We start from the raw sequence: 24,508 nt of genomic DNA on the forward strand, positions 1-24,508 counted from the left end.
TCAATAATTCTGTCAGGTATGGACAGCTGATAGCACATCTAATAAAAAAAGAGGGTCATAAAAATTGGATGCCTAATGGATGACTCTGTGAGGATTAATAACAGCTTATTGGTCAGGTGCAGTGACCTCTTGCAGAGCTAACAATGCATTGGCCAACTGGGCTATCGCTGCAAGCAGCACAGCAGTAGATGACCCGACCAATAAACAGTAAGGAAGATTATGAGAATTATATTACTCATACTATTTCTGATACCTGCTGTATTCCCTTATGTTTTTTTTCCTGGTTTGTGAAGTGCATTTGAATTTTGTTGGTTTATAAATAATGCATTAACTTCTGGGAGGAAAAAACCCCCTAAAGGTTGACATCCTCACTTACCATCATATTTTCTCATGTCTGCCACTCCAGAAATGGCAAACGGGGAGGCGGGGGGGCAAAAACAAGAAGGTATTGTAATACTGCCTTTGTTCTGACAGGAGCGCTCTTAGAGCCTATTTTATATTCCTGCTGAAAATTAAAATTAAACTTTCATTGTTGTGCATGCTGTTTAATCCAATAACGATCTGATGTAACAAACTGCCGTAATATCTCTCAGCATACTTAATCGGAGCGGACTTAGCCCTGTCACTTTATATTAACCTCTGCTGCAACAAGAGAAGGGCTTCACTAATCTGCCATTGTTGGGTTTGGCAGTGTGTAGCTGGTGCAAAACAGATTTGGCAGTCAGCGCAAAAAGTAAAGGCTTTATAATGACAGTGGGGCCTCTCTGCTATTTGGGCTAATAATGTCAAAATCTAATAATGCTGTGGCCCTTGGAATTAGATGGGAGGTGAAATGGGTGGGAATGGAGGTAATGTGGAAAAGGATTTCGGTGGGGATCGGGTTTGGCCTCCCCACCTCCTCTCGTTATGTCGTTCGCTTTTAAAATGGCAAATTAGGAAGCAATTTAATCCCTAATGACCTTTTAAATTCTCCCAGTGTGGGTCTGCGCATGTGTTTGTCTTGTTGTCGATTTAAAATGTATGGTTGTGAAGAGGACGGCTGAAAGAGCGTACTGTCCTGACACATGACAACATAGTTGGATGCAATTGTGTTAACAGGATATTAGATTCGCCAGGAAGCATCCGAGCAAAGGGACCTCAAGAGTCTCGGCTAACGCGGTGATCTCACAGTGCTCAGCAAGGCGGCATCTGCAGCGTCATCAAAGCGCTCGACTCCTGTGTTTCCCCCCTGAATGCAGCCTTGTAACCAAAAACAAAAAGCTGATTGGATGCTCTCCCAGCCTCCCCTCATCCCCTCTGCTGTGGATGAGGTCTCAGCCCGGGAGATAAAATAACAGTTATTTCTCATGTGCTATGCCATTTTGTCAGTTTGACTGTTCCACTTATTCAGTGTTTTTTGACTTGCTGAGCTTGAGGGGATGTGAGTGCCATTTCGCAGCTAGATCTGAGTTGTGTTGATTGAATTAGACAAAGTCGGAAGATAATTAAGAACCGCAAGGCACTGCAAAACTGTCTGCTTCCAAACTGGTGAAAATGAGACGCTGCCACATCAATGAGCTAGCTGGCTCTGCTTGATGTCAGTGGTGGGTTATATCAGTTGACACCCTTACCTCCTAGTGCTGGAGCCAGTTTCCCTCCTTTTCCCTTTAATGTTTCTCCAAATATGATTAATCACAAGCCGTTAAAACCGTTGCTTCTGACAGCGCACCACGTTTGCACAGCTTTGTTTGTTTCTTTCACGCTAGTAATATGATCCTCAGCTGCCAAGTGTGGTTTTATGGCATAAACACAACCCCAAAGAGGTGTGTCTGGGAGTCAAATGGGAACAGCAGCAACATCTCTTAGACTTAAATCACTTAGTCACTTTAAGTGTTTGCAGTCGCGTTTGAGAATTTTAAGGAACTTTTGGACATTGATCTCTTGATATCTTGCAATAATCAGATTAAATAATTGTACTGGCAGCGAGATTGCTAGCTTCTATTTTTCATGGCACCTACTGTAATTTTAATAAAGTGTTTTTACTGCTTAAACATGAAGGTACTGTAAAGTGTATTATAGTCATATTTATCTATATTTACAATTTGGCACCGATGTCTCTTGTCTACTTTGAACTATAACAAGCTTTTGTTTTGTTTCCACAAGACACTCCTTACACTCCAAGGTTATGGGAACTCTGCCGAATGCCACATTTTACCAAACGCAGCCATGACTTCTAGTCTAAACTTAAAGTAAACTTTAACAGTATTTTTGGTCATGCAAAAAAACTCCCACAAACAAATAAGCCAAAACAATCAATGATTTGAATGTAGACATGGACATTATGGCATCATTAAAAGAAGTATTGTAGTTTATTGTAAAAGCACTGCATGTTACAGTTCACTGGTCCATCTGCACGGTGAAAAAGCAAATCTGTATTTTTTTGACAGATGTTACTTTTTCACAAAGTCATTTAAGAAATGGGGAGCGGAGGGGTCAAACAGCTGGATCTGTCTGGTAATGTGCTGGCAGCTCATGTGCAGTCAGGCACCTCTCAGCCTTTCAGTTTCAGCCGTTGTATTTTTCACCCCGTTTTTATGGATGCCGGCCGAGTCGTGCTTCTCTTTCATTTCCATTGGCGGATAGGTAATGTAGCTGTGAGGTTAATGTTGAGAATCATATAGCTCAGGCACAATAAAACTGACACCGCGAGACCCTAAAGAAGTATGTTTATAGTAGCGCGCAGAGTCTGCTTTTGTTTGTGTGAGGTTGAATGCGGAGAAGGATCGGGATTGTTCCGAGGCCTCCCCAAAGGGTCTGGACTGCATGCGAGGAGGGTGGGAGCGCAGTGGAACACGGGGTGTCAAAGGCTAATTTTCAAAGCCCCTCACGGGCGCTCATCTCTCACTGTGAAGTGGCAAGCGTGGCAAGTGGCTTGCATGTTGTCATGGATACTAAAGCATGGGACCCCAGAGATGGGGAGCGGGGGACGAATGGCTGCCCTGTCTATAGGATTCCTGTCAACTCTGGCCTGATAGATGGCATTGACGGATCATTTTTCATACTGTAATTGTTCTTAGCAAACACAGAATACCCTCTAGTATAAACAGTGGTGTGCCGGCGGGCTAATAAAGTGGGAAAATGGAAAGGGATTCACTGATCCACAGCCTCTTTCAGTTTAAGAGACAATGCCTCTGTTGTCCAGGCGAGGCTTTCTGATTAGAGCTGTGAAGGCTGAGGAAAAAGCCCGGCCGAGAGAATAAAACAAGGCAATCATAAAGCAAACGGCAGTCACTTCTCTGTATCGATGTGGCTAGGCGGGGGTGAAGTCTGTGAGAAGTGTTGACAGCTGAAGGAACAACAGGAGTAGGTCTAGGAGTGATTCGTTTTCTCCCCCCTCTCTATTTGGCCAGTGAAACGGTGAGGGAGAATGCTTGTCCAAGATAACAAATACAGCACAAGTGCAGATGCATAGCAGGGACTGGGAGCTCTATCTGCCAAGCTCTGAGATAGCCAAGCGCCTGAGCTGGGTGCAAATGACTCTGGGTACAAAGGTACTATTTGTTCACCCTTGTTTTTGTATGGGGCCCCGTGTCTCTGCTATTACTATTGGGATTGACCCAGTGCCATCTTGGAATGCTCTTCCTGTGCACGGGGCTGCCGAGGTATGTAAGGGACATGACCTGGGACTTATGATGTCAACTGGAATCAGCGGAGCTCCGATCCAGCTTTCATTAGTTGTGATTCTTTAAGAAATCCCTTCAGAGGTGCAGATTAATGGTGATGGCGGAGAGCCAGGGCACCAGCTGGACACAATACTTTGGAATTCTCACCAGAGCAGAGGGTGTAATGTACCCATCATATCCTGGGTGATTAAAATTTTAGCAAATTACATCAAACTTTTGAGATGCCCACACTTTTGCTCACTCATTTGCTCTCTTCATAGCTATTGAGGGAGCCTGTTTATCTCTCGCCGCCGCTTCATAGTCCAGCTGTAACCGTTTTTGTTGGGGTTTTTTTTTTAATGCAGGAGGAGGTCGGTAGGTGGATGATTCGTTGACTAATGTGTGTGTTGGAGGGGGACCTGCAGATGTTGTGTGGTGAGGCGAGCAGTCCTGGCACTCCTCGTGGAGCACCTCGCCCTTCTGACTGCACTGTGACACGCCGTGACGCCCGAAACACTTTAGGCTGACCCGGCCGCTCACCTCCTGCCTGATGGACAGATTAAAGGACCATTAAACATAATTACTGTTTCAGTTGGAGAGGCCAACTCATCCTGTCAGAAATGGTTACAAATTGCTTTACCTCTGCTCCCCCCCGCACGGCTCTTAAATTCTGAATTTCATTACATTTGTCTACTTTCTTGCCATCAACAAGTTCGGGCTTTGAAAGCAGAAATGGGTTTAGTGCGGAGAATTGAATAGGCAAATGGTGATTAATGGAAGCGTTTGAGAAATGTATTTTTGGAGCTTGCTTTGTAAAGGTTTTTCAGCTTCTGTGGCTCTAAGCCAATCAAAACGAGCGTGATGGCTGTGGAGAGGAGTGTGACAGGTAGTTGATGTGATCTGGAGTGGAGCGGTGTGAGTGTGTGGTCTGCTGCGCTGTCTGTCTGATTATGTAAAATGTGGTGAGGTGGTGTAACGTTGGCTGGCTGTTGCAGTGGTTTTTGCCAGCTTCACAGGGCCTGTTGCCAGTTTTACATGAGAATGTGCAGCAGTGCCTCGTAATGCTCTCTCTGCTCTCGGTATCCATAAGAAAACCCACACTGCCGCCCTAGGGAAATTGGTCGATACCATCATCCCAGCTGGAGGCCCAGGCGGCAGACAGTTTCCCCATTTTTTTTATTTTTTTTTATTTTTTAAAAAAACATCAACACTGATGTTTACTATGAGATCTTCCTCTACTGTAACCTGCCCCTCTTGCGCCCCTTCTCTTCCTCATTTAGCTGATTATTACACCCATGGTGAGAACAAACAGTTTCCTTACTTAATAATTCACATCACTTTCATCTGATACTCAGTTACCATGGGCAATTTAGTAGTTGAATAATTTTGTGAAAAATTCATTTATTATCGCTGTGCGTTATGAATCTGCAGAGACAGAGAGTGGAGTAGTGGAGGATTTTAAATTGCGTCTGTGGAGCGAGAGATCCGAGGGTAGGTAATGTGTTCTAATGTTCTCAGCCATATGCATTGTTTTCAGGGCTCATCGGTTTTACATCGATTCCCACTGAAGTGTTTAATTGCATCATGAATATGATCTAATTCTGTCCTTTTCACTGAAACTGGAGCACTCTCTGTAAATGATGTACGGCCTTGACAGCACCACATCAGGATGTATTTTATATGGAATGTAAATTATAGTGTTAAATTAGCCTGGAAAGATAACTAGCTGGCACGGGGGAATGGACTCAACAGTTTAATTTAGTGTCAAAAGGCCGTGAAGGGATAAATCACCTCTCTCTCCCCTCTCTGCTGTGCCATATTAGGCTTTAATCATTCTCTTTTCTTGTAATATCACTTGTTTCTCACTGCTGCCTAAGGAGTTCTTGAGAACTACACTGCATTTCTTGCAGCATCAGTCGGCTGCTTACAAATGCTTCAATTTGAGCATATAGAAGACAAAGCTTGCATCTTTCACTTTCACAGTTTTCCCCCCCCCCTACTTGAAATACAAGCAATTTAGCTTTCCCCTGAAGATCCCAAATGGCTCCTAAAGACCTAAACTAGCTCTCTTTACTCGTAGCAGCATCTTTTTGTCACGCGAGAAAGTACTCAGTTGTAATAGGGCCTGAAAAATTAGGCCAGCACGGAACTGCTGGAAACCGCAGTCCCTGGAGTGGCCACTGGAGGCTGCCTCCAAAACCGAGCCAGTCCCCACAGTCTCTTAAGTTAAAATGCCCATATTAACAGCATTAAATGGTGTGTTTATAGCCTAGTACAAAAACTTGCTTTGGTCTCCATGGGTAGTTTCCTGCTTCAGCTGTACTATGGGTGATTTGGTATGCTTTCTGGTAGAGAAAGTCACTGGTTTGAGTCCAGCTGGAGATGCAAATCACCTTTGGGGTTGAACCAGGAAGGACATCTGGCATAACCCTGCCAAACCAAACATCTGGAGCTACCCCTGTGGCAAGCATTTGTTTCCATTTGGGTCCTGGTAAAGCTAAAGTTGGGGTTCTTGCTGCTTTGATTTGATTTTAAGTCACCCAGACATAAGCAGCTATAGCTCCCAGAGGTCTGCTGGGCATCACCTCCACTACAGTGAGTTGATTTGGTGCCTTTTGGAGTATTCTTAACCTCCTAAGACCCGAACTCTTTCATGGCATGCATTTTCACTTTCTCTTTGCTATTTGGGCTGATTGGGCCCTGATGAGTGTAAAAACAAAGAATTACCTGATTTTTTTTTTTTTTTTACCTGATTTTTGTTTCTGAGAAAAATAAGATCCACGTAAGAGGACATTCGTTTTAAATTTCGATAGAATAGTGGCAGTATAATGTCCTCATAAGTGGATGTCAGGCCCTTGTAGAGCACAATTTAGTATTTTGGTCTAGACAACCCAAAATGTGATGTCCACATATGTGGATGCGAGGTCCTAGGAGGTTAATGTACATATCTGACAAATCTTTTTTTTTTTTTTATACTTTTTTTTTCTTAGTTGCCAGGCTGTTTATATATGTGTATTGAATCCTTGGAGCTTGCTAGCCTTAGCCAATAACTTACACTACATCATAAAAAACAACAACATTATAGCCAGCACTAAAAACCTAACTTTGAGACTATAAAATGCAGAATCCAGAAACCAATGGGTGATGTCAAGGTGTCTAGGTCCATCTTTTATATTCTTCTATGGAACAGACAAAAGAAGGTTAGGAGTGTAAGGCGTCACTGCGTAGGTGGGGGTATTCTTAAACAGATAAAAGCTGTTAGGAGATAGACTTGGGCTTTATAACAAGGATCTCCCCCCGTTTCCTGTCCTCAAGGCTGGAGTGTTTGTCTGAGTGGCCTTCGCTATTATCCAGAGCTACCCTCCATAGGCCGCTGTGCCTGGGAGCAGCCCTCTTGCAGCCCGGCCCTATCTACTATGATTGTGTCCTTGACAACAACTACAAGAATCCACCTGGCCAAGATCTGGGTTTTAATGTGAGAACTCGTTTGGCTTTGTGTTCCCAGAGCCCTCATTGTGAATTGACATTCACTTTAATTCACTTCTTACCCACTTGATGGGGATGGGTACATAGATGGAGGAAGACGGGCTCAAGGAAGAGCTGAATTGGTACCTCAGGTGATTCAAATTCCTATATCTTTAAAAAAAACAAAACGTGGTGAGTCACAGACATCCTATAAACCAACTACTGCTCACTCAGGGTACCTCCTCACACTTTGAATTCCTCTCAGTATACCGCTGAATCTGACAGCTCTCTGGAGAAAAGAGCCCTTAAATTATCAAGTGGGGCTCTAGTTGTTTTCCTTGTTGTTTTCAACTCCTAAAAGGAGGGGGTAGGGTGGGCTTTGGGGATGAATTGGTATGTTAAATGAGCTATGGGAGGTCTGCTGAGTTTTTTGTTTTTTTTTTGAGTAGGGGGGAGTTCAGTCAGACGAGAATTGCTGCGTTGGGTGTTTGAGGCAGCTGTGTGAAGTCATTTTCCGGGAGTGCAAGCGGGAGAGAGGTGCGGATTAGGCAGCGCCTCTGAGCCGGAACAAGTCTGTCTGGGAAGGGATGAAGGCTACAAACCATAGATCTAATTCCCTCTCACGCTGCTAGACAGCAGAGACACTCACACATAGCCAGTGTGAATTAGGCCCATTTGCTCCCCTCACTCTGAAGCGAGCGAACACGGGGAGCAGACAGGGAGAAGTTGACATACTCCTCACATCCTGCCCTCGCTCCCGACTCCCCGCGCTGCTTCCAGCCCACCTCCAAAAGCTGTCTCCAGCTCACGCTCGTTTTTTTTTGTTTTGTTTTTTTTATTGTTTCTTGTGCTGCAGGTCTTTATTATTGCTGACATTAACATGAACACAGTGCAAAAACAGGCTCCAGTGTAATCCTGTGAGAGGGGGTGGAAAAAGGGCATTCCACTGGCAGTGCAGAAAATGTTTGCACCTGTGGCCACATTGATCGCGTGCTTGAAACTCCAATGCTCTGAAGTTCATGTCTTTTTAATGTGTGTAATGCCTCGCCTCAGGTCATGCGATTGCCCCGAGGTTACGGAAGGTCCACGAGGCTGCGTGCGGTGGTGGATTAGCTGTCCTCCTTCCTCCCTGCCTACCTTGATAAACATGGCACCCTCTCTTTGGCTCTGCGTGCACGGAGCCAAACCTAGTGCCCTCTCGTCCACACACAAAAACCTGACCCCAGAGCTCAGATCAATGCAGCTGACCCAGATACACTGTCCCCCTGTCTCTTTGTGATTGGACATACAGTGGTTTGCTTGTGGGTCAGAGGCAGCAGGGGAAGTTACAATTCAGAGCTGAATGCTATCCACCATGTAAAGCAGGCACACAGTGGCCTTGAGGCTGTTTGAATTTCACCCAAAGTGTGAGCAGTATTTCTGTTTTTTCTTGCAATTCCACCGGCATGGAAAAACACAGGTGGCTTTAGTTATTAAGCTTTTGTTTAAGAGCTTTGCTAGTTGTGAAGAAAGATGGAGATGTTGGTGTAAGAGGCTCCCCCTACCCCCCGTCCTCTCCCTGTTGTGCTTGTCTCTCCCATCACAGCCCTCTCCACCCTGCGTGCCCAGTAATGAGTTGTATTACATGCTCTGTGGTGGGCATGTCTTGTGTTAGGGGCCTGTATTCAATCTTTGTACTGTGAATGCAGGGGAAGGCTCTTTGTGTGTCTTTGAGATGCGCTGAATTGAGACGGTGTGCACCGAGTGAAGCTGATGAGGAGAGAGCGAGTCCTGAGAGGAACATGTGGATGCCTGGCAGGCAGCGAAACGCTCTTGTATGTTTGTGCGCGCTTGTGCGTAGACGCCGTGTTTACGCCGTGTGCGTTCGCCGTGTGCGTTCGCCTTTGGAGGGGCGGATTTCAAGGAAGTGTGCTGCTGAGCTGGATGCGAGTTGAATTAGTCTTAGTAATTCAGTTTACTTATCCCCACATTTTCAAATGGCACGCCAAGAGGTAGTGTATATTATATGAATGAAAATCTACTCCAGTCGGCTCATTCATCACTTGAGCCTCTCATTGTAACCCGCTCTGTGGACTGGCGAGGGGCCTAGCTATGGGCTAAGTGATTTTTATGAGGGAGCATCATGGGGCTCAGGTCTTATTCCTTTTTGTAGGAATGCATTTTCTACTTAGATGGCAACAAACTGCATTTGCACTTAAAACATATTCTGTAATCTTCTGTTATTTTACATACAAATTGCATCCTGGGCGATGCATTCATCATTGCTCATATCCAGCCCACTCTTAAATGAAAAATGTATCTGAGATGAATAATGGATCCTTCCATAGTATAATTTTATGTTTCTTGAATATACTCGAGAGTTCCTCCTCTGCTATATCCTCTAAATTTTTCTGCCTTGCCTGGATGAAGTTTTAGATATGAAGAAAAATTACTTATTTACCGTGGTTATTGTTTACCTGAGAAAATTTTACAATATGAATCCTCTTCAGTACAGATAATATGTGGAGTATGGCGTCGAAGGAAGAAAAAAAAGCACTCTGCCGTTGTACAACTCCAGGATACTTCATATTTGAACGGCAGTCAGTCACGATCGTGTAGCGTCTTAAATGTTTAGTGTGTGGAACTCTCGGTCGGGAGATGATGGGGTTTGTAGACAGCTAGCGTACACGGCTGCTGATGTAGTGGCAGTGTGGTGGGGTTTCCTCTTGGGGGGGCTATGGGTGGGCAGCCGTGTGTGAAGCTGGGAGAATTGAGGTTGAGTAGCCGAGCCCTCTGTCTTTATCTCTAATTACATGGTGAGTCTTGGGGAGATTGGGCAGCACTGTAAAGCCCCGGCAGATAGCTTTGCGGCACCCTCCCCCTGGCTGTTACAGCGCAGGATCTAGGGGTGTGAAGCAGAACCAGGTCTGGTGGGGCCCTAATGCCCCCACAGATTTTCTCTCTGGGGAGCCCCGGGCGTTCTTTCCTCTCCATGGCAGCGCCGCAGTCTGCCGCATTCCAACCTGCCGCTCGGGGAGAAGCACACCGAGGCTCCGGGAGCCCACTCTGTCGTGCTCTACTTGCTCCTGTCGGTTTTTTGTCGTCCCCGAAGTTTCGCAGCTCGTCCTGGGAGACGTCTTGACACAGAGTTGCAGATGGGAGGCACTGGACCGAGGCAGCTGGTGTCACAATGTGGATTGGAATTCACAGTTGGGATAAAATATGAAACAAATATGTCATTACACATATGTTTTCCACTGTTTGTTCACCCAGCTGTTTCCTAGCTCAGCTCCCCCCACTCCCCCTTGCCTTGCCATATAAACCTGGGTAGGGCTGACTACTAATAATCCATGATTTGTCCCATTGTGCCCCATTTATTTTATTTTTTCCCCCCAGTTACTTATGAGCATTATCCTCTGTAGCTGTCACTTTGGTCTGCTCAAAAGAGCTGTGCCTGCTGGAATTTAATGTTTACACTTGTTTTTGATGATACGAGGCGACGCCATCAAAAGGCGGCAGAGAACATACTTCACTACAAATGAAGGCAGAATAATTCCCAGTCAGTTAAGTGTCCTTTGATTCTTTTGCAAGTTTAATCTGCAGAAATCAATAAAAGGATGCACGTTGGGCCTGGGAGTCAACAGCAGCCGTGTTTGATGGGTAAACGGACAGCCAAATGGATGATGCGGGGGAGCATTCATCTTTCTTTAGGCAAATTGGGCTGCTAGGTCCCGACTAATTGATTGATCGCATGGACTTGCTGATACAATCAAAGCCTGGCCTGATTTATGGCGATAAATCGATTGATTAATAAGGTTTTCTGGGATGGGTTTGGTCCGTGATGGTGGCGAGAAGCAGGGGCGGAGGGGGAAGACACCTCCGAGCCACACATCCGTCTTGGAGCCATCAGCCGTGTTGGTTTAGTGTGGTAATAAGAGAGGCCCGGATCTCCCAGCTGACATTTACAAAGAGCCGCTTGGCTATGACCCGCTCCCTAGATTAACCTCCACTTGTTCTCATAAGTATCCCTGATATTAAAAGATGGGAAGCAGCATCAGGCGGCGGCGGAGGGGGGCAAAAAAAAGAAAAAGAAGTGTGACTTTTTTCAGTGCACCGTTTGCATACATCATTAGGGAGAACAACAAAAATCAATTGCACATTCCAGAATAAATAAAAACAAATATCTTGAGCGGGCCCTCTTGTTGACTCATTCCAGATTACATTTAGTCGGCTGTTTAAACGCTGATTTACAGCAAGATGGAGTCCATTCCCCGCACTCGCCTGCCTGTCTGCCTGCCTGTTCAGAATATGAAATGGAAGTTAAACACTGTGAATCTCCAGCGTGAGGAGGAGGGCTCTGGACGTGTGGGCAGTGTAGCATCAAATAGATTGTGTTTCCTCCCGTGTAAACGCCTAATGTGTGCCGAGCGCTCTGACACAGATGAATGTAAGGAATTTGCTGTAAAGACTTTACGGCCCTTTTGAGAGACATGGCTGGAAACCGGCAGCGTGGAACCTCCTCCACGCCCCCCTGAGCACATGTCCGCACAACACGCGCACGTTGGCGAGCGCTTGCACTTGCACTTGCACACGTGACGAGGCGCACGGCCCTCCGAGGAGAGAGGCTACATCAAACTGGCAAAGCTGGTGCAGGCATCAGGGATGCTTTTTATTTGCTTTGGGTCAGATGTGGTGGCCCTGACGATGTGATGAGAATCATCCCACAGACCTGCTCGACGCTGTGCGCCGTATTAAGGCAGGAAACAATCTCCTGACCGAGCTTATCATTTAATATACGAGCGCTACCTTCTGTTGCACAACAGGGCAAATTTTAAAGCGACTGAAGTATAAACTGGCCTTTCAAGTGGCTGCTCCCATTTTGTGACAACAGAACTCGCCTGCCAGTTCCCCGAGCCTTTTGTGACGGAGCTCAAAGCTCTCGGCTGCTTGTTGTCAGCTCCGGTTTTATTCCCACTCTCACCGCTCTATTTAGATTCATTTATTTTTGGTTCAAATGCTGTAAAATGAAAGTGTGATGCCGAGAGGGAGGGTAAAGGGAGTGTTCCCTCTCTCTCAGACAGGTGGCCCCGGTTTATGTCGCCGGGCCCCAGGGGCCCCACTAACTGAGTCTGAGCGAGAGGAGGGACCCGTCTCTCGGCGCTACACAGGTGGTGTGAAACGCAGCCCTCTCTCCACACCTGAAATATTCAGATTCTTCCAGCGGCTTCGCTTTGATCTCACCGCAATCGACAAGGGAAAACGTAGAGGATGGGGTGGTGGGGGGTAGAGAAAACAACAAAAACAAGAGGAAGAGCAGCACACCTGAGAGCGAACAGATTGACATTTCTTAAGAGAGAATAAACAATCGCAGGTTAGCTGTGCTGCATCGCTGCAGCTCGTCGTTTCAGGTGAAAGTGGGCCACGGCAGCGATGGCTGCGTCTGCGGAGCCTTCCTCCTCTCGTGCAAACTGACCTCAATGGTGAAGCTTCACAGGAACGAGTCCCCCGCAGCACGCTCCTCTGTTTCCACTTTGAAAGTTATTAGAAACCAGAAAGCAAAACCTGTCCCCAATTTTATTCAAGTGCGACACTGTTGCCGCTCGCCTAATTTTTCACGCATACCCCAGAAAAGAAAAAACCCCCAACTTATTTTGGACGGTTATTGTGTTTGAAGCACCGGGCTCTCTCTTTTTTCTAATTCTCAACTATTGTAACACCTCCCCGTTGCTCTTTCATATTCACATCTCCATTTGAGCCGATCATTTTGGCCGACTGAGGTTATCGTGTCTTCGCTCAGGTTTCAACCCACTAGTCTGCTAATGAATCATAGGACTGTGTAATTAGTCACCCTGCATGTACAACACAATGACAATAGACACCCTGATTGTAACCACAGAGTTTGAAAGGAGCAGAACAATGCTCGGCCTTAATGATGATATATAAGGTGTTGTAATTGGCCTTCGTTTGGAGCGCTCAGTCATGGATTGTAATTTGAAGTTTCTAATTGGAGGGCATTTAAAGTTATTCATTGGTTTCAGAGTGGATACAGGATTGTTTGAAAGAGCTGTAATAAGATGTTTTCATGATACCTCTTGATACTATTTTTGAATAAGACTTTACAATAAATGGAATTAGGGCCTCCCTGGTCATACTAAGATGAATTACCAGTGCATTAGTGTGAAAAAAAAGAGGGGGAAAAGCGCATTTGTGTGTACATGTGTGTCCAAGCGTGCATGTTGGATTTAAAGAGAGAGAAGTGTTGACAAGTAGGCTGTGCTCTGGCGCATCAGGCGCCAAAAACTCTCTAAATGAAGCAGGGTATGACGAATAATGGCTGACAACACCAGTCACACCTTTTGCTGATGGTTGTAACGCTCATGCGCTTCTCCTTCCTTTTGTAAGATTTAGCATGCTGTTTGAAGACAGCCTGACTGACTGGGGATTAATTATTTTGGATGATTTATCAGACTTTCCAGTCCAGAGTTGAGCGAGGTGTCAAAATGAAACGTAATTTTTAAAAAACATTTATTTATTTATTTTCCCTCCGCATTCGCCGGTAAGTCCTCACACACAGTCTGTACACTATACACCTTTACCTGTTTATGCACAATGCAGTCAGCATTGCTGCTACACAGTGGACGGAGCTAGGGTTCCCAACCTCGGTGTCAGGACCTCACAAGGAGACATAAAATGTATCAGAGGAGGTGAAAGGAGACTTATTGGACACTCGGAGCACACATGCTTATTATACACAGTTCCTGCATGACTGCTGCAGCATTTTTCGGCTGCAGCTTGTACGTTTTTATATGACGTGCGCAATGAGCATGGGATCAAACCTCCAATCCTGTGATTACTCTACTCCCACAAATGTAATAAGGCAATGGCAAGGGAAAAGGAAAGGAAGGCATCATGTCTTCATATCATTCGAAGTCTGTTTAAGCTGCAGAATTTCCTATCGCCTCCTCAGACATGTCAGGCCTGCTGCTGTCCTGCATCGCTGCCCCTCCACTACCCCAACATTCACCTGTGGGCTCTGAGGGATAATTACTTATCATGTCCCAGATTCTACGTGTGTCATATTTTTGGGAAGAGATGATTTCAGAGCTGAACTCTCGCTATATTCTGTTGCTTTAATGAATCAGTAAATTCAAATATGAGCTCTCTGACTGAAGTACGCATGGATTGTGATTTTCTGGGCAGATACAAAAATTATGATTTGGCTGATAGCTGATGGTTTATTCTCTCTCGTCTTTATTTTTTTGTGGTCATTCATTCTGCCTTTTTCCCCATGAAAACAAGGAAATTGTCTTTACAGATGATACTTTAACAGATTTATTGCCCACAGACATTCATGTTTGTCCTGTCTTCCTCTGCTAACTGCTAACCCGTCACGGCACATAGCTGCCCCTCCCTGAGCCTGATTGTGTTGGAGGGTTCTTCCTATTAAAAAGGAGTTTTTCCTTCCCACTGTCGCCAGGTGCTTGCTCATAGCAGGTCGTTTGATTGTTGGGGTTTTGTCTGTATTATTGTTGGGTATTTATCTGTTGTTGTGATTTGTCACTAAATTGAATTGAATTGAATATAAAGTTGAGGCAAGTCTGTGTTACCTTACCTAACAGATGTGTATGCAAATAGCTGTGTGTGGAAGCTGCTTATTTGCGCCTTATTTCTCTTTAATTAGCCGTTGGCAGTCAGTGTTTGGCAGATTTTCAGTGCAGACCTCTTCATAACCATGTTTAGATAATATTTTTGTGGGTAGACCGTATACTTTGTAACTTTTTCTAAATCTTTATCTTGGGTTAAGCTCAACCCCATGTGGCACTCACAGTTGTTTAAACGAACTGGGAAATATTGGGTAATAGTGGGTATTGGGTAGTTTGGTTGAACCGCAGTGTGATGGTGACATGAAATGATGTAGAGCAAAACTAACGAAGCATCAGTTCGGGGAATAAACAGATGGAGGGGGATGCCAGGTGATAGCATCCCGCCCCCCCACAGCATCCCTGTCAGAAGCTGCATGCTCAGCTCACATTCCAAGTGTGGGGTCGCGGAGGTCAGAAGCTCCTCCCTGCTGGGTTTGTCTGGGCGGTCTAGCACCCACATAGACACACGCTGTCTGTTTGTGCCCTTAACTGACGCTCAGCTCAAGGAGGCCAGATAAGAGTTCATTTTGGATCTTTCATATGGACAGGCGCCAACGTGCACCTCTCCCCGAGCTCCTCTAACCCCTTCAGCCAAACCACTCCCTCCGCCGTTAGCGGCTGGGAGCGTTTGCCAATCATAATGTTGAGGCCAGACTAGACTGCAGTGATTGGGGCCATTGATTGTAGTGATTTGATTTATTGATCAGTCTGCCCTCTCGAATGTGGCGTCTCAGATGCGGGGCTAATCTGAGGCTGCTATGGACAATCTTGTGCCTCACAGAGAATGAGAAGCGATAAGGAAAGTATGAAAGGAAACTACACTTATCTTAATCACATACTGGTCCCCGCTCTGCCTCGTTCGCTGCAGCCCCCCGTGTGCAGATGTCAGCGCACATGTGTCTGTGCGCACACATGTGTGCCAAATCGCTCTTTTGTGCAAGACCTTGCGTGCAAAGAGTGTGTGTTGTTGTGTCAGTGTGCGTATGCGGTGGGGGTTGTGAGGCAGTACAGTCACCAGGCAGAACAGAGTGGATCTATAAATTGATGGAATTCAAAGCCTCCAGCATCGATTACCATTATAACAAACAGCAGCACACAGAATGTCTGATTATTTTTAGACAAAGATTCTGTGCTCTCAGCAGCAATTCTGCTGATGCTGTCACACTTTCAGACATCTGCCTATGATTGCAATTAGATGGGATACAAAAAGAAAAATAATACCCCCATCTGCATTTTCCCCTCTCTCCTCCTCCTTCCTATTTTTTCCCTATTTAATTTGTGCTGTCCAAGCCCACTGCACACAATAGTGATTTTGACTCAGTCTACCTCAATGCAGTACCTTGCTAGTTTTCTTTTTTTTGCACAGTTGTCAACATTTTCCACCACGGCTTGTCTTTGTGAAAGGCCAGAAAATAGCTTACCACCACAGATGTAATCAAGATGAGCTAGGTTTAATGAATCAATGTCAAATCTACTCCAACATAACACATTAGCGAGTCCTGGATTTTACCTAAAACATTCCTGCTTGCACAGATTGCTACAGCACATCATTTTGCTCCACTTTTTTTTTTTTGTCAAGAACAATTGTGTTAATTAGCTTTTATCCAACTTCCCTTTGCCTAGAATCATCATTTAAAGAAACATAACATACTCGCTTTGTCTTTTTTTGTGTGTCAGATTTCTTGCCACCTCTAACCTCCAGTTTCTTGCCTGCTTCTCTCACCCTATGGAATCTGAAAGGATCTGTGCCTGTAGCCTTCGCTGCAACACGCTTTGCATAAACCTCAGACCTCTTAATGTAATATAAACAGCTGCTTTATCATATCATCTGATGGCTCCACTATGGGGTCCGTCTTTGGTCAGTGTCAGAAGGCCACAGTCTGCTTTTGTAAGCCAAAGGATATATGAGTCATGGTTTCACAGCTATTTTTTCCTTCCCTTGTGTTTAGCTGGTCATTGAGCCGCTAGTCCGTTTACAGGCTGCCAATAGGGTGCAGATCTAGCCTGTTAAAACCACTAAGCTCCTTCTTTCTTGGTCTTTGTTTTCGAGTCACCAAGATTGCCTTCTTCTCACGTATCGATGGGAGCACACCAGGACTGGTTCCATTCTCAAAATCCCTCTTTCCTGCCTCCTCTGGTCCCAGTGACAGCTCCGCCCTCCCAGGGGAAACTCATCAATTATGGCTGGATGTTTGACTGGCAGAGGCTTAATGACAGGAGCTCTGTATTGACCTGACTGCCACACACTGAAAATTTGGTCCCAATCGCCCTTTTTAAAACCTGTCAAATGATTACTGAGAAACTCCTCTTTGCACAGCTTGTTGCAACTTGCCTTTTCTTCCTCTTTTTTTAAGACGAAGAAATCTACATGTTCATGCAATTGATCCTGTGAAGGATGAAGCCCAACATAATGAAGGGAGATAAGTGAATTTTATCAGGGATCTTGAAGGTCCCCTGGTTGTAGGTTGAAACGGATCACATCTGATTAGAAAGCAGAGGAAAAGTCTTCCTCAGTATCTTTTGTCTCCGGAGATAGCATTGCTATTTCAGCAACACTATATTGTGAGTTTCTCCCATCATCAGTCTGAACAAGACAACCAAAGTAGCAAACCGTCTGTTCTGCCTCACTTCTTTCCAGAAAGACAGGCAGTAGGTTTCATTTGATGGGCTGTTGCCCAGGCTCCCCTCCCTCGTAATGGTCTAGAAACTGTGGGGATGCTTTCAAAATAACCGTGCCATAATGACTGCACTGTTTGACTTGCATACTGCATGAGTATCCACCATTCTCATCAGCTGAGCTGCAATAAAAGTGAGCCCAGCTTTACGGCGAAGCCACTGACGCACGGGCAGACTCAGAAAAACCACACTGTTATATCTTAAGTACTTATAAAATCCACTCAAAGTCACTTCTTGAGGAATTTTCTCTTGGCAAGATTAGCCAGTCTAGGGCCATTTGAATCTAGTGGAGGTTGGCCGGCTTCTGAAAGCCGACTCTCTAATCTCCAGGAAGGCTCATCCCAGATGGACTGTGAGGACTAACAGGAATTTATAAAGTCCTGTCGCCTTATCCTGTACAGCCATGCCCTTTTTCTTTCTTTTTTTTTTCCTTCTGTGACAGCACGATTTACAAGGAAAGACACATTTCCTTCTCACCAAACGTATCATAAATATTGGGACGTTTTGACAAGGGTAGATGTTCAAACATGTTACATTGGTCTTTGGTATAAATACAAGGCACGCAGCCTTTTAGGCATGATTGACTTCAACTTGACCTGTCATTACTTGAAAACTACACATTGCATTGCTGCAGTTTACGTTTTTCTTTAGTTTCTTTTTGTATTAATGCAAAGCAATTTCACACAGACCCAGACACACATAGAAAATAACTGCAGTGAGCTATGAAAACAACTGACCCAGAATAAAATGGGTGGTAATGTCTATTATTCGTATTGTTAGCAGTCTTCCTTAAAAGACAAAACTACACTTGATTAATCTGACTTACTGTATTGCACTATGTATCTTCTAGCTCGTCTTATTTCTTTATTTGCGTGCACCTAATCTGTTCAGTTGGCCACTGGTTTATATGTTGCATATATACCACATGAGAGCAGTCTCATCTAAGGCTTTGTGAACAGTGAAAAAATATAATTTTATATTTGTTTATATATTTATGGCATCACCTGTAGTGAAGCTCTGGGCTGATGCTAATGCCAATGTTTAAAATAACTTGGTCGATTGTCTATACCAGTGCTTTTACTTTATGTCCAGGATAGCAAATACATTTAAAAAATGTTTTTCTTTTTTTTTATATTTAGCTTTTGCTAAAGTGACACAAATGATAAACATCAATCTCAATATGCGATGCATATGGGGAAAAATGAGCAAAGACGCTAACAGAGATTGGCTGCTGCCACAAAAACAACCAAGAAATGATGCAGTCGATAAGAACCAGACTTTCCAATATTTGTTAACTTCTTTTTTTGCTAAAAATCTTCATCCAGCAAACCTCTTGGCTATGAGCGGAAAACTGCAGCTTAGCACAGCAGCACATGCCTGGAGGTGCAACCTGGCCAGTCAGGAACATTTGCCCCCTTGTAGTGATGCTTGTGACTTTTCCGTCTTTAGCCTGTGGCGATGACGCTCTGTGTTCAGTGATCGATCACCGATTTCTTGGAAAGTAAAGTTTTTGTCAGAAATTAAATCCTTTGCAAACATGTTACACATGACTATCCATGTGTGTTGTTATAAAATTACTATAATTCAACAACTGGACACAGTTCGACAGTTCAAGTTTAAGATCTATAGAAAATAAACAAAGCTGCATGAATTAAATCTGATTTTTTTTACATGTTAGGGCACTCAAAAAAGTTAAATTGAAAGTTTTAGACCTCAGCTTGGCTCTCACTGCTTTCATTGCATATGTCAACTGGGCTGATAAATGGGCTGATAGTGATATTGGAGTGATGGATCAGTACATCCTTAGTTGTATGGTTTTTAACCTTTTAATGACTGAAAGTGTTGTTTTGATTGAACAAATTTAAAGATTCAGTGTGTTGCATTGAGGCTGAACGCCAATGAAAGAGTCAGGAAGTCAGAAAGAATAAAATGCTGTTATAGTTTTGTGACATACAATAATGCCATACCTAACATTTAAATGGACTTCTGTGGAACATTTTATAGGCCAAGACGGTTGGAGAAGAAAGAGTTAGTGGGATAAGTTTAATATAACCTCCTGTAGAGGAACCTGGGGTGGATTGATGGGCATTAAAGCTGTAGCTTTGACATTGGACGCTGCTCGTCACATCTCAGGAGCATGGACCTTGGCCAATACAGCGCCAAGGTTGTAAATGTCCTCAAGGCTTGCATGCTGTCGCAACAAACTTTTACTGCAGAGGCGATAGCATCAGTCAGGTACCTTTCTTGTAGACAAATTGGTAAAGTTGTGGCGTTAGAGTCTCAGTGTATAGCATCTCGCTTAAGACAGTGCACATTCCTACTTTAGCCCCTTTTTGACTCGCCAGTCCAGGGACTTGAACCAGCAGCCCTTCAATTAACAGACCGCTTCTCCAACCGACAGGCTGTCACCATCCCACGAGGCCACGGCTGGTTGGAAGCTTCATCCTTCCATTATCTGACTTTTTTCCCTCTCCTCCTTGTCGTGTTATGATTTATTAAATTGCCTTTAAGTAAGACTGCAGATTAATTAAAACACAGTCAATTTAATTTCCGTCATATATAAATTCGTAGTGGTAATTGAATCCCCTACTCCACTTTTTATATTGTAACCCAGCAGTTACAAGAGAAGAAGGGCCTCGTCAATTACTGATAATCACAGTCCAAACTAAGAGGAATACACTGCTGTCTGTTTCACTGCTCAGTGTAGGAAAGCAGAGTTCGAATCTGCTTTCTCCCTTTTTTTTCTGTTTGCTGAAAGAGCCGGGAATTGGATGACTGATCAATAATATTGGATTTGCGGATGGCATGTGGTGCAGCTGAGTCCACGGTGAATGCAAGGTTCTGATGAAGGGGCCTGCTGCACAGGCAGCTATGCATAGCGGATCAGACATGTCGGCAGGGCGGAGCTCTCGTTTTGCTATGACTACAGATATGTAAGCAACCGATGTGACATTAATGGAATAGCAATTGGGGCCCGTTGTTGTAGCAAAAGGGTAATGTGGTTTAAAGCTATGGAGGCTGCTGTCGCGTATTGAAAATCTGAGCGGGATCAATATAAAGATTGGTGCGGGCGATGGGGGAGAGAGATGGAAAAGAGGCTGAAAATAGATCTGACCTGTGGTAATTACTACAGCATGTGAGGCGCTCGTGTGTTTGAATCAGGTCTCGGCCGGGCTTAAAAAACAGCCACTCATTTCAGAAGGAAGCTCCATTTGTTTATAAGGGTGTTTGTCAGGTTATTGGGCCTTAACATGTGACCCCCTCCCTCCCTTGCTCTCTCTCTCACCCTCTCACCCCATTCGCTCACTGGCGCTCTATAGCTGTTGCAAGCGTATTGATTATTTCAAATACTGATTATCTAAAAGGCCTTCTGCTACTGTAGGCATTGGATTTATTTTGGCTTAATTATTTATGGGCCAGGGCTAGCTGTAAGTATTACTGCTGTGAGATCATGAAGGATTACATTGTTAATATTCAGCAGTGTATTTTTATTTATGTACACTCTTAAGCTTTACTGGATGAGCTTTGGCCGGCTCCCTCTCTCTGTCTCGCTCTGTTTCTCTCTCCCCCCGTCTCACCGTTTGTCTGTCTTTTGTGTGTTTTGTAGAGGGAGCTAAACTCTGCAGCGTCTGAACTGGCGGGTCGACAAGAGGAGAGTGAACATTCCCACAAGCACCTGGTAGAGCTGAGCAGAGAGTTCAAGAGAAATGTCCCTGAGGTGAGTCTGGCACCCCCCCCACCCCTTACACTGTCTCACACATACACACATATGACCCCCCCTACATTATTTCAACTATGTGCCATTTTGCTCATCTTCACCTCAGCAGGTACTGACTGTCTGCATCACTGCAGCTGCTCAAGCCCCCGCACATACCTTTTTGAACAGGGAATTATTTCTCTTGTAAAGCCTGCATTAGCATACTGTATGTTAACAGTGCGCAGCACTTGCGAGAAATCAGGGTTAGCCTCCTCCCTTCCCCTTTCCAGTAGATCAGTTAATATTTAAATGCTGAGGCCTTGCAGTATTAGCCTCTGGCTTGGTGCGATGAGGGTTGAGGGGGCTCATTTGCAAAAAAAGGTAAGCACGACTGTGCTGGTTGCTTTCAACTCCAAAGCTAAAGCACCACTTTATGAAAAAGTTATCTTGGTGTCAGAGTTGGCAGTGGATGTTGATATATCTCCAGGTTTATGAGATGGATCAGGAACAGGTGTCTCTCCAAACCCATTAAGGAAAGGGATTCTGACTAAACAATGTGATGAATGCTGATTAGGACGCATCCCCCTCTGCACCATCCCGCCTGTTAGGGTTCACTACTTTGTCTCTGGTTGTATGTTACAATACAGAACCAGACACAAGTTGTGATATACACTGAGCTATCAAAGCAGCTACTTTCCTTTAACAACAAGTGAACTCCGTTAGTCTGATGTATCTTCAGTTCATTCTTTTTCTGAACTCTCTTCTAACAGCTTTCACTAGAATAGCATGTTTTGCAGTCTCTTAAAACAAAGCTCCACATGGCTAATTACCATAACCAAGCACATGGCTAATTAGAATATTATTACATATACACATTACCCAAGCTATTTCTCAACATATGTTTACACACATGCTGTACACAAACGTGAAATGTGCTCATGCTAAAAAAAAAAAAAAGTCTAAACAGATGCTCAGATAAATTGTGTATTTTACTCCAAAGCTAGGCTAACATACAAGTAGCATCCCTAAAGTTTGCTACAGTGATGAAGCAGGCCCTTTTAGCTTCTTAGCCATAATCTCACATGTAATCTCATAGCTTTGTGTTTCTTTACATCCACTGTTTGTCTTCAGCTGAAGCGGTGTGGACCACTGACTCTGCATTGATCTTTTCATATAGCCTCTTGCTACTTCCTTCCTTCTGCTGTCTTGCCACCAGCACTATTTTCCCCTCTTTATTTTATTTCTTAATTAATAGTTCATCTGTAATTCTTAGATTTTCTTGTTGAGGGACAAACAAAAAAATTCTACCTTAAGCCAAAGTCAAATTTAAATGTTGAAGTTGTTGTTTGCCAATGATGAGATTCCTTAATTAAGACTTTAAAGCGAATGATACGGTGGCCCTGAGAGTCAAAGCACAACAGATGTTTTTTTGGGGGGGAGGAGGCATTAAGGTGACAAAACAGCTGCAGAAGTGACAGAAACTAAAACATGTGAAGGGTTGCGCCGCTGAGATACGCTTAAAAGAAGGATTAATCAGTGCCGTGAGGGAGAAAAAGGTAAGGTCACATGGTTCATGTAATACTGTAGCTACGTGTTTGCTATTAGTCGTTTATTGTTAGCTTGTCACTTTCGCAGCTTGTCACGTTATCGTCTCCACAGAAACGCTTGAGTTGCATTTTATCTTTTCTCTTTCCGTTGTGTTTTTTGTGTGTAGTTTTTTTTTGGTAGCTTTTCTATATGCTGACGTTTTCTTAAGTTGCAATGCATTTGACCTCTCAGGGCTGCCGTAGAATGAGGACTGGCGATAGATATTGATAAGACTTGATACCGATACTGTTATTGATTCTTCTTAGCTGAGCCACAACAAAACAGTTTTTATTATGTTAGAGTTTTGAACACAGTGTAGAAACTAAAGGAGAAATAAGTATTTGAGGTGTGCCCCACTTATTAAAAGCTAATGTTGATTATTTTTCAATATGTAGCTGTCAAAAGAAACATGTTGGCACTGGTAAAAAGGAGTGATGCACTTGGAGCCATATGATTCTGATGAACTGGACAATCTGGAACCAGTTCTGAATAGCTTTCCTTAATGAAATTTCATTGCATTAACTACAGTGTAGTCAGATATGAGATCTCTTTGTGGTTAGCACCACGGAGAGAAACTATTAAACACAAGCAATGCATCTTTCAGTGTAAGTACTGGAATGTGAATGTCATTTGAAGCGAACATAAGCTATAATATTTCTTCTGTTTACAATCAGTTCTTGTCTTGTCATTATTTAGGGGTACTAAAAATATCTTATTTAACCAGGACCCGTTATGCTCATTTTCTAGTTCCATATTTATGTTCTTGGACCTGAATAGCTTTGCATAATTCACAGTTAAAATATAATCTTTATTGAGCTCGTCTTATCTTCTGTCTGAAGCGAGCCGTTTTTCCCCTCCCTTTAAGAAAACTTTCTTCTGACTACAAGAGGTTTGAACATCAGGTGGGTGGGGCTTGAATTCTTACATCCAGAGGTGTATGGCTCAGGTGACTACAACAGGGATATCCCCTCGCATTGACATCATGCAGGACCAAGAGTAGAAAAAGTGAAAGAGAGCATTTTTTTGTCACATCCTGACTAATCATACTTTCAGACGCTACTAAATTCTACTAAAAGGGGCGGATGTCAAACTATCCTAACCATTACACTTAATACATCACAATACGATTTTAACAACATGTAGAATTTCATGTGTCATTATTTATGTTCTGGGCTATTTTTAATACCTACTAAGAAGCTATATAGACATCACTTATTTTCATGTTCTTCTGCTTTACATTAAAAATGTGCTGAGACCTCGATGCACCTTGCTTTTGTAAAGCAAAATGGCAATTAAGGTAGATTGAACCGAGTACGTGAAAAGCAAAACCTAAGAGAGATACAGATATGATTTAGTCCTTTTTCATCATCTTCCTTTGAAATGATCAACTATTGACATGTAGGCTGAATTCAAAGGGAATATTTTTATATTTTATAAATTAACCTTCAAGCTATTTGCTATGCTGCCTGCCTATCTCAGCCTGTAGTGCGCTGCTGTAATCTTGTCAGTATAATACAGGCGTTTAAGACAGGATCAGGCTGTCACCACTGGCAGCACAATCCCCTTACCTGAGGCTGCGAGAGCTCGCACACGTCTGGATCTCTAGCTAGTGGAAAGCCCCACTTTTGAAACATGCCCACTCAAACTCTTCAGGTTTAACCACTAATACTCACACCCCATTACGACGTAACTCACCGGCAGCACACGTGCAATGTGAGGGAAGCTGTGGTGAGAATCCATTAACGTGCTCTTTCTTATGTTTGTGCCGCACTGGGACTGGTAGACAGGTGGAGTGTGTGCAAAAACGACAAAGTGCTGAG

At 44.0% G+C, this 24,508-nt stretch overlaps 1 protein-coding gene across 3 annotated transcripts in view; it reads left to right on the plus strand.

The window, feature by feature from the left end:
- The window catches only part of cux2b (cut-like homeobox 2b), a 95,656-nt gene that overhangs the window by 15,588 nt on the left and 55,560 nt on the right, over nucleotides 1–24,508 (plus strand). For 2 of the 3 annotated variants that reach the window (XM_004567330.3, XM_004567331.4), the window contains exon 2: nucleotides 21,012–21,122. In XM_004567330.3, the coding sequence (XP_004567387.1) occupies nucleotides 21,012–21,122 (111 nt within the window). Of the gene's footprint in view, nucleotides 1–21,011; nucleotides 21,123–22,545; nucleotides 22,658–24,508 lie in introns of those variants that run through there. The other variant, XM_004567332.3, reaches the window with a different exon arrangement.

This window comes from Maylandia zebra, linkage group LG12 (genome assembly GCF_041146795.1).
Source record: "Maylandia zebra isolate NMK-2024a linkage group LG12, Mzebra_GT3a, whole genome shotgun sequence".
Taxonomy (NCBI): Eukaryota; Metazoa; Chordata; class Actinopteri; order Cichliformes; family Cichlidae; genus Maylandia; species Maylandia zebra.